The 10249-nt window shown below is 33.2% G+C and overlaps 2 protein-coding genes across 4 annotated transcripts; one reads left to right on the forward strand and one right to left on the reverse strand.

Annotated features, from left to right (window-relative positions):
* Nucleotides 1-739: 739 nt before the first annotated feature.
* LOC106143032 (protein FAM210B, mitochondrial) lies at nt 740-3154 on the forward strand. 3 transcript variants are annotated; one of them, XM_060944997.1, is made up of 4 exons: nt 740-1038; nt 1185-1626; nt 1833-1995; nt 2892-3154. In XM_060944997.1, exons 2-4 carry the CDS (start codon nt 1305-1307, stop codon nt 3115-3117), a joined length of 711 nt encoding a protein of 236 aa, XP_060800980.1. In that variant the 5' UTR covers nt 740-1038; nt 1185-1304; the 3' UTR covers nt 3118-3154. The 3 variants fall into 3 exon arrangements, with proteins under 3 accessions (XP_060800980.1, XP_013200455.1, XP_060800985.1); XM_013345001.2 differs by having other exon boundaries at nt 749-1038; nt 1201-1626; XM_060945002.1 differs by lacking the exon at nt 1833-1995 and having other exon boundaries at nt 754-1038; nt 1201-1626; nt 2892-3052.
* Nucleotides 3155-3429: 275 nt separating this feature from the next.
* Nucleotides 3430-9314, reverse strand: LOC106143038 (2',5'-phosphodiesterase 12). Its single transcript, XM_013345009.2, has 8 exons — nt 8531-9314; nt 7014-7137; nt 6540-6679; nt 5390-5552; nt 4502-4790; nt 4257-4377; nt 3749-3900; nt 3430-3623 (listed from the first exon to the last, which is right to left on the reverse strand). Exons 1-8 carry the CDS (start codon nt 9189-9191, stop codon nt 3516-3518), a joined length of 1758 nt encoding a protein of 585 aa, XP_013200463.1. The 5' UTR covers nt 9192-9314; the 3' UTR covers nt 3430-3515.
* Between the last annotated feature and the right edge of the window lie 935 nt (nt 9315-10249).

A 10249-nucleotide genomic window follows, 5' to 3' on the forward strand; every position in this document is an offset into this window, starting at 1 on the left:
CTGTTTGCAACTTTTAGGGTCTTATGAATTGTCGTTTTATTCACGTCTTTATTTCAAGCAGAAAAAAGTACGTAGAATCTACGTATTTCTCATATGGCAATTTTACTATGTCTACGTAATTTTCTAATCTGGCCTACGACCTTTTCAAAATCTGAGTTGGCAACTCTGTTTATTCTATTGTTTTTAAATGTCACTGAAAATTCTCATTGACAGCAATAGGGATGCATCCATAGCCAATCGTCAGGTCACTATCGATACATATTTTTAAAATCATGTGGTGACACATAAAAGTTCTACTTCCTCTCAGTTGACTAGGCATATTGTTTCTATCATCTCTCTTCCATATACTACAAAATACTCGAAATGATTCACTTTCCCAGGTATCGTTTTTAAAACTAGGTACCGACAGTGACCTATTGATTGATTTATTGAGATATAAAAAACTCATAGATTATAAAGTAGCTGTCCCAGCAAGCGTTGTTTTGCCATATAAATAATTTTAAACGAATTTCTAGTTAAAAAAAAATATGGGTGGACAGCCCTTATCACTAAGGGGTATGAAAAAAAGATGTTGGCCGATTCTCAGACCTACTCAATATGCTCACGAAATTTCATGAGAATCGGTCAAGCCGTTTCGGAGGAGTACGGGAACGAACATTGTGACGGGAGAATTTTATATTTATGATTATCTGTTTTTTTATCTGTCAATTCAATACGAGCCAATGACGTCATGTCGTAAATCCTTTTATACCTGACATGACACTACATTACAATACAAGTTACATTATCTAAGTACCTACCTACCTACCTAGGTAAAAATCTTGATTTGATGTTAGCAAAACTCAAACAAAAGGCAATAGGTACTTATACCGTCACAGGTGTTTTTGTCTCTACTATTGTTCTCCCAGTTTGTACGTTGTAGGACATCGTCGTTGTCAGTTTTTAACAAAGAATTTATTGCCTTACTGAACACTTACAAGATGCATAAAGTTTATTCTAAAAATAGTTGCTATCTATTAAATTCAAACACATTATTTGGTAAGTATATTAATACAACTAAACGCAAATAACTATCAGTATGTACTTTCAATTAAAGGTAATAATGCTATGTTTTTACCTTTCGCCTATTTTCTTTGTTCATTACTACCTACTTAAGTAAAGAAGTTCCAAATAAATCTTATTAGTTTAATTTTTTTGCAGCCAGTTGCGGTATTAATAAAAGTCTTACTGCGACATCTGTTCTTAAATTTCCCTTACCAGCTCTGAAACTACCGACAAATGTCGTTGATATAAATGCCACTGAAATGAGTAGATTTTCACCACAACGTGACAGAGATATATCGGGACCTGTGATAAAATATCATTATGAAAAAATACAACATCTTCCGAAGATAGATATAACAAGTCAACCAGATCCATATGTAAATAAATATGATTGTCGTGGTGCTTTGAGTCTGTCTTCTTCGATGCAGAGCAATGTCCCAAGTCCTTTTAGTGGAAATCACACTCATCTTGGCATGCCAGGCTCACAATGGGGACAAGGACATAAATACTTGTCAGATCATTTACACAGTGCTCATTATTTGACTTTGAGAAATCAATATAGAAACAAAACAACCAGCACAGGTATAACTTAATATTTTGTATAAAATACCCATTAATGCTTTAAGTTGGAGTTGTATTAATGTTTTAACAAAATAAGGTGATTGGTTGCACTGCATTATCATTAAAAATTAATCTAGCCCATAACCTTTATGCATTTCACCTCCATTTTATGAATTGTTTCAAGAAAAAGTTTTAATGTTAATTGTTTTGAATTTTCCAAAGCATAGTTATAACATTTTCAACAAGAGACATGAGTTCAAAGGTGGATCCCCCCATGAGTGCCAAAGAGAAGTTGAAAAAGGCCGTTAAAGAATATGGCTCAACAGTGATTGTATTCCATGTCTCCATATCAATCCTGTCTTTAGGGGGATGTTACCTCCTCATCTCTAGGTATGTGTTTATACAGCTTTTGTTAATATCTATTTCTATTCTGATTATAAAGCAATTGGTGTTACTTCTGCAAAATAGGATTTAGGAAAAAAGATAATTAACACAGTTATGGACTAAGAAGTATGTTTCACTTTGTGCCAATGCTTTCCAAAAAAATCATGAATTTACCCACCTAAGTGTCCACTTATATATACTTAAACATAGTGTCACATTTTCCTCATAGAGCAACTGATATGTACAACTAGTTGTGCCATCCCAGTTATGTTTTCCTAATAGCACAACTAAACACAACAGCAGTTGCATACAAACACCACCATCATTCTTCCACAACTGTGGGCCATCTCAACAAGCATTGTTGACACAGGTTGCTAGCCACAATTATAATTCATCAAAAAGTTTATTCTGAAATGCCAAGAACATTGTTTGAGTCCAAATTAGAGAATAATTTTTCTTTTATTATTTTGCTATAGGTACCTATCATGTATTCTAGATTCAAATCATCACTAACATAATATATACCTACAGGTGCAATTAACTAAGCTTATGTACAATAAATCTATTAATGTATTTCTACAGTTGGGGAATTTAAACTTTTGTTTCAGCTTGTGTTAAACTCCATCATATTTTTTGGATTTAAAAAAAATCACTATTTTTCCCATTGAATATGACTAATTTATATATTTCATCCAGTTGATACAACATACATGGTGGCCCTGGGTTTTGAAACTTGTGTAATACAGTCGTGAGCGCCCAACGGTGAATGATATCAAAAACATGACGAAGCTTCATGAAAATGTCGTGAATCCGAGATATCAATACACTTCCGAGATCAAGAGTATAATATCCTGACGGATATATTAGCTAGATTTATATTGTCTATGTGTTTTTTGTTACAGTGGTGTCGACATTGTAGCATTGCTGAAATATTTCAATATTGGTGAAGGCACGGTGTCAAAAGTAGTATCATCAAATGCGGGAACTTTCGTCGCAGCTTATGCGGTACACAAATTGTTGGCTCCAGTCAGGATAGCAATAACATTAACAGCTACCCCTTTTATTGTTCGATATCTAAGGAATGTTGGTTTTCTAAAACATAATTTAAGAAGTGGTGGTGGGAAATAAATCATTTTATAGCAAAATAAATGAGTATATCACTAAAGTTTTAATTTTACTGTAACATGATCCCATCTAGAAATGTATAAAAAGGGTAATGAGAAGAGGGAAGAGAAGATTGATGGGGGTAAATGTGTGATGTTATATACTTGTGAAATTGACGTTGTTGAAGAAATGCTGCAGTGCAGTTTGTTACCGCTTTTTTTGCACTGACGCCTATAAAGCGGCAGTAAACTTAGTTTTAAGTAATTTATTTGACGTCAACGAATGTGAAACCAAAAGATTTCACAATTATTAAGCGATATGAAGAATCCCATAATAATGAATAAAAATTTTGATTTTTTTTTAATTTGATGTCTAACGCAAAAAACTTAATTTTAAAATTATTTATGCTAAGTATTTATTTTTTATACAAATCGTAAATCTGATATCAAGGCTATATGATCTGATGGGAACACTACGCTTGGTAAAGCTATATTTGCTCTCAATTCTTCTTCACTGGGAAATGGTACAACCTGGAACAATAAAGACAATAGGTCTTTAATGAAATCATCATTAAATAGGTAAGAACTCCGATTTGGAAGATCATGACTAGCACGAAAAATCCTTGTCCCAATGCGTGCGTACGGTTCTGAAATACCTGCTGCACTTCCAATGTTGACTTGTCGTAGAATATGTAATCTAAGCAATCCGCAAAACCAGCAGTGAAGTTAGTAAACGGTGGAGTCCCGCAAGCACTACTCAAAGGTATCTCTTGCGTTAGGCATAAATCTTGAACAGCTTCCTTTTCATCTATAACAAACACAAATGTCACTAAACATCCCAGTAACCATTAATGATATAGCAAAGGTGTCTCAAGTAATAGAAACATTACGTTTAATTTTTTTATGTGTTGTAAATATGTAAGTAATAAAGAATGTTAATTAATAAGGATAATCCTTATTAATAAACATTCTTTATTACTTCAAAATAAGTCAGCAAAAGAAACTAGTTTTCTGGCGCTTTTTTTTTTATAATCTCTTATATTAGATCTTATAATCGTCTAAAATTGCATTGTTATATATCATGGAAATGTATACACTTTTAGGTTTACATGTACGACGCGTTGCGAGCAACAGCTAGTAATTACAAAAATAAAAAAAACTTACTTGATTTCCAATCCGGTAGAGAACTTGGTGCCTCTCCTGCGGTATACAATTGAAATATTCCGCAAGTAGGGACACTATTGAAATCACCGCATAAAATTAGAGAGATCCTTTTACCTGGAAACTAAAATGTGTCCCAATTAGTTTTTTACAGATTGTTAATTTAATAGGTAGATATAAATTATGACGAACGACCAAATGAAAATGTATTCAAATAAATAATACATTCACTTCTTAAATTCTCTTACCTGTCTTAATAAACTATTGCGAACATCTGCCAGCCAGTAAATACAAATTCCGCCTTGTATAAGTCTTATGTGATCGGCATCAGGATGAAAATACAAATGCGTATTACCAACAAGTAGTATTTCATCAGGATTTTCAAGTGATTTAAAGAACGTCACACTAGCCACCGTGGATCTATTTAATAATCTCTCGATAAGAGGGCCATTGTCTTTTATTTTTTCCCAAATTGGTTGCAAACATGATTTACTTTTGATTGCTTCTGATAATACAATTTTTTCCTCTTCAATAAACCTGTGAAAATATTAATCAATTCAATACATATAATAAAACAGTATTTTTCCGATACAAGGTGATCGTGGCTTCGTGACGAATATGATCTACCTTCTCCCAATTAAAATATGATTACTTGATAGAATTGAGATTCAGATAGTGACAGGTTGCTAGCCCATCGCATAAAAAAAGAATCTCTCGTTTATAAGTCTATCCTTTAGTCGGCATCAATGGGTAAGAGATGGAATGGTTCTATTATATTTCCTATTGGTGCCGGGAACCACACGGCACTTTCTCCTTTGATAAGTTGATAATAATGCTTGTTTGATCTACCTACCATAATTCACAGAGCAGAGTTTAAAAAAAAATATGAAAATGAACTCTTAAGAACATTACTTCAGAACATTGTGTCAGAAGAACATTACTTGTTTTCAATAGTTACAAAAATACGGACGTCAAGTTACAAATATAGATCCTGAATCTAAAACGTGGATGGATGCACATTGCCTGGATTAAAAAATGGTACCTAAATAATATGATTATTGTTAGTTAAAACAGGACTCCGTTATTATTATGACCATAGTGACCATACCTATACTATAATCTCAAAATATTCTTACTCAAATCTTTCTGCATTATAGTAACAAGCTAATCCCTCGGCCACTTCCTTTCCCTTTCTGTAGAACCGTCCTTTGAAACCATGACACTCTAAAAGTGGACTAAGACAGTGGTTAAATATTTTCCTATCCACTTCCTGTAGACAAATTATATCTGCATTGTAACCTGAAATAATGGAATATTGTTTTTAGGGTATTCTGTACCTAAAAGGTAAACGGGACTCTATTACTAAGCCTCGACAGTATGTCTGTCTGTCACCATGCTGTATGTATCTCATAAACCTTGATAGCTAGACAGCTGATTTTTTTACAAATTATGTATTTCCGTTGCTGCTATAACAACCAATATCAAAAAGCAAAAAATATATATTAAGGGGGTCCCTAAACACAGAATGTCACTTATATTGTCTTTCAAAAGGTGGGCTACCACACAACAAACTTTATTATACTTATAGCAATTTTTAGGTCGATATTAATAAATCGATCGGTGTGAAACTGTGTGACAGGGTAAGAAAAGGCGTGATAAGGGAATGTTTTGATGTGAAGGAAAGGGTATGCTAAAATGGTTTGGTCATATGGAGACGATGAATGAAAGCAGGTTGACTAAGCAAATATAAAATGAAAATGTGGATGGTAAGGCCTAGACGAACGTACATTGATCATAAAGTAAAATTATTAAGGATGTCCTGGCAAAAGGTCAGGTCACCCGAAACCGCCGACCTAGCATGAAGAGAGTTATGAATGTGGATGAATCGAAAGAAGTATGCAGAAATCGTGGCAAGTGGAAAGATCTCTTCCTACCCCTCCCTAAACGTGAATGTAAAATTTAAGATATTTAAGTAATAATTGTAGGCTATACACTTGGCTGGTTTTTATTGAAATTACATTTTATATTCCTCAAGCAGACTATCTGTTACATAAATTCAGAATTAATCATTTTATTATAAAACAAGAGCAGTGCATTAATCAAAATGTTTTTGTTGTTCATACAAACAAAACTTAGACAAAATCATCAAATTTCTCAGCAGTTCTGTGGTGTGCAAATGAGGTTTAGGATACTAATAAGGAATCTTATAGATGGCTATTTGTTACCGTTAAAGCTGTGTTACCAAATTCTTAATTTAGCAAAACAAGATTGTAACATAAATCATACCTAACAACTCCTTTATAATTAATTGCTTCCTGTAGTCAATGTGCAGAGCATATGGAGGACAATAAGGATGCAACACACTTCTTGTAAAGTCAGAATCACAATACAAATCAGCTAGAATATTGTAGCTGACACAGCGAAAACTGTAAATATAAAAAAATCATTAATTTGTTATTGTTCCCATAGTTAAATAAATTATTGCTTAGATATCTTACCCTGTTATTACCTTATATATTTTACTTTATTTTACCCTGTTTATGTAAGAACCATTGGATGTTGATGAATTTAAAAATAGAAATAGTAACAATACACAAAAAAAAAATTAGCATTCTAATGCTATTAGTACAGAAATAGTGCACTATTGTTAAATGACTTCACTAATATTTCTATACATAACAATTTGGTGTTTTAAATAAAACACAAAACTGTAATTAAGCTATGTTATTGGCAAATAAGCTATGTTCATGGTCAATTTACCTTTTATCTTTCAGCTGTGTTGATGTATATTTGTGCCTTGTTTCAAAGGGACAAATACCAGGACCAGCTTCAACTAAATTCTTAGAAATTGCAGCAATTGTGGGTCCACTGATTTCGCCATTGCCTAAAGGGAAAAAGTTAATGAATTGATTTAAGATTACATGTTAATTTGGTTTCAGACTGTAAGGCTGTCTGTCCTTAGATGCAGGGCAGAGAAACTAGGAATCTCATTGATTGAGCACCCCAATATGCACCAATGGAAAGGTAGCAGTAACTCATTTTTGTGTATATGTAAACATACATTATAAATTTTATGACATAATTATATTGATATTGAAAGGAGAGTGAACATGGGGAACATTGTGAACAGAGCTTTGCATCATGCCTTTACAAGCAGACAGCAACACTCCAATAAGGCTCTGGCCTGCCTGGGCTGGCTGTGCATAGAGGCGTGTTGATCCCAACATTAATGTATGGGAGTGACAGTGACAAAGTTGGGTGTGGCAAAAGAACAAGAAAGCAGAATAAATAAAGTGTAAATGAGATCATTAAGAAGTATGATCAGTGTGACATTGAGTGACCAGATAAAGAACAGGGTGATAAGGGTATGTTGTGATGTGCAAGATGCAGTAACAAGAATAGAAAAAGGTTTGTTTAGATGGTTTGGTCCTGTGGAGAGGATGAATGAAAGCAAGTTGACTACGCAAATAAACAAGGAGAGTGTGGTGGGAAAGCTGGAGTGGGAAGGCCTAGAGAAACATATCTTAATTAAATTAAGATGTCTTGGCAAAGGTCCAGGTCAAGAGTATCCAAAACTGCCAAGCTTGCATGAAGAGAGTTATGAATGTAGATGAAGCGGAGGAAGTATGCATAGATTGTGGCAAGTGAGATGTAGTCTCTGCCCTCTGGGAAAGAGGCATGATTTTATTAATGTATGTATGTATTATTTTATTTGATTCACAGATTACTGCAACATTTTCAGAAAAAGAAATTCATTTTCCCAATTTGGGAGTAGGTACATGAAAACTAAACAAAATCTCCCAAATACTTTCATCTATTCTCTACTTATATAGAATAGAATAGAATAGATTTATTTTCAAAATTGGATACAAGGTATCACTTATTGACGTCACATAACTTAAATCTAATTATAACTACTACCGCTTCCAAAGCGCATGTGTAGAAGAAGCGGCGGAACAAATTTTAAAATCTTATACAATTAATCAGAAATGATTTCCCTACCTTAGCCAGCCGATGTGCTGGGATCGACAACTTGTAATTGTTCCTATCCTTGTGTATCTATCTTATATCATCATTTGATGTGTGATAAAAATTAATATTAATATTTCATCTTCACAAAATTGTTCAACAAATAATGTGCTTACAATCTATAGACATTAAAAACTGATAGATGTGAATTCAAAGTTCATGTTTGAAGTGCAGTGAAAATAAATTGTACAAGGCTAAGAACCTCCAATTTGTTGTTGAACAGGCTATTTTAAACCTTGTTTACTTACTTGGTGTGCATTCCACTTTAAGCTTCCTTCCTACATCATCATTTGTTGGTGAATAAGTAAAGCCTTCTCCAACCAGTTCCCATTTTATATGACTTTCAATAATTTCATTGCCTTTTTCATTAATTGAGAGTCCCTTGAACCATTCATATTTACTTTGACTTTTCTCAGCATACTGAAGCACAAATTGTTCAGGATAAACCGGAAACCCAGCCAGAATACTTAGTGGTAAATTTAAACTAACTACCCAAGGTACATTGAAAACTGCTTCATAAATGTTGTTATGAATTTTTATTTTAATTGGAGTTTGGGTAGAAAACAAATCCTTACATGTAGAATTAGATGCTATAGCGTTGTCCTTAGCATCTAGCATCATAATTTCTAAATCGTAATTATTGTCACTATTCTTTTTGTTTCCCTTTTTTATTGCTTTATTAATGTTCGTCCCAATTCTATTTAATAGAGTTTCCAGTGTCTCTGTTGGTTTTCTACTAAAATTGAATTGTCTAACAGAATCTTTAATTTTATATAAAAAAGATATATCAATTCTCTCTTCTTCTTGTACATATCTAAAATAACACTTATTAAGATTCATCTCTTTGGTTTTAGATATAGACACCAATTTATGAAATCTGTTCACACACTTGTGGAATCTGAAAATCATACCTAGTAAGTAAATAATTAGTTATAGACCACTGTTTTAATTAAAATATTTGATTTTCCCTATGAACCTAAACTTATACAATATTTTTTTATAGGTTAGATAAATATATTCAAAGTATTTCAAAGATTATTAAACATCATAGCCTCCGAAGAACTATCCCTATGCATGTACTTTTCCTGCATACCTAAATAAACAAACCCGGATACAAACATGGCGGACTAGAGATTTTCACTTGTTCATTTAGTTGATAAAATTTTATCGATGGATGAGTGAGTAAGGTTTGTTTATTTCCTTTCACAGTTGTAACTATTGTAGAAGAAGCGGGGTCTTGCGCACGCAGACATCATTCTTCATTTTCGAAATATAAACGACACGCCACACCATAAAGTTTAATACGTCAGTGATTTGGTTCACACCATAAATTTAATACGTCAGTGATCGGGAATCCTAACTATCTTGGCTATAATATAAGATCCAACAATATTTTATCTATCACCTGTTAATCTGATAAAAAGTGTTTGGAAATCAAATATATTTAATACCCAATGATTCAGATTATAGCTATAACGCTAGTGGATGAAGTTAAATACCCGAGTTCAAATTAAGGTTACTTTTTATGTAATAAATCAAACTCCCAAAGGGCTGCAATTAGTAATGTACCGTGCCCGGAAGTGATGATTTGTGCCCAATTGAAAAAAGCAAAAGTACATCGAAGCCAATGTAGAGGGTGCTTATAAAAGAGTGCAAATGTTTTTTCTCCCGTACTCCCCTCACTGTTGTGAGAAAGAGAGATATACCATTGTTGTTTCTGAGTCAAGTTGAACAATGACGGTATTTCCATATGATGGTCCTTCATTGGTTTGTTAATTTCATACATGTCGCAGGTAAATAAAAAAATACTATACTAAATGAACTAACATTGCCAATGGATAGTCCACTATAGATAGTCTATCGATAGCTTCGATACTATCAATACTATTGCTGCTTACGATTGCAACCAGCTATCGATACTATCAATAGTGAAGTTGTATTTTTACATTTTGTTACTAAGCACTGCG

Source organism: Amyelois transitella, chromosome 2 (genome assembly GCF_032362555.1).
Source record: "Amyelois transitella isolate CPQ chromosome 2, ilAmyTran1.1, whole genome shotgun sequence".
Taxonomy (NCBI): Eukaryota; Metazoa; Arthropoda; class Insecta; order Lepidoptera; family Pyralidae; genus Amyelois; species Amyelois transitella.

Bases quoted from the DNA above. Each gene is read 5' to 3' on its own strand.
- LOC106143032 (XM_013345001.2), top strand. From the start codon at position 981: ATGCATAAAGTTTATTCTAAAAATAGTTGCTATCTATTAAATTCAAAC. The intron at 1,039-1,200 runs GTAAGTATATTA...ATTTTTTTGCAG, and splicing joins AAATTCAAACACATTATTTG to CCAGTTGCGGTATTAATAAA. The intron at 1,627-1,832 runs GTATAACTTAAT...TCCAAAGCATAG, and splicing joins AAACAAAACAACCAGCACAG to TTATAACATTTTCAACAAGA.
- LOC106143038 (XM_013345009.2), bottom strand. From the start codon at position 9,191: ATGATTTTCAGATTCCACAAGTGTGTGAACAGATTTCATAAATTGGTG. The intron at 4,791-5,389 runs GTAAGAATATTT...ATATTTTCACAG, and splicing joins TATAATGCAGAAAGATTTGA to GTTTATTGAAGAGGAAAAAA. The intron at 3,901-4,256 runs GTAAGTTTTTTT...TGTTTGTTATAG, and splicing joins TCTACCGGATTGGAAATCAA to ATGAAAAGGAAGCTGTTCAA.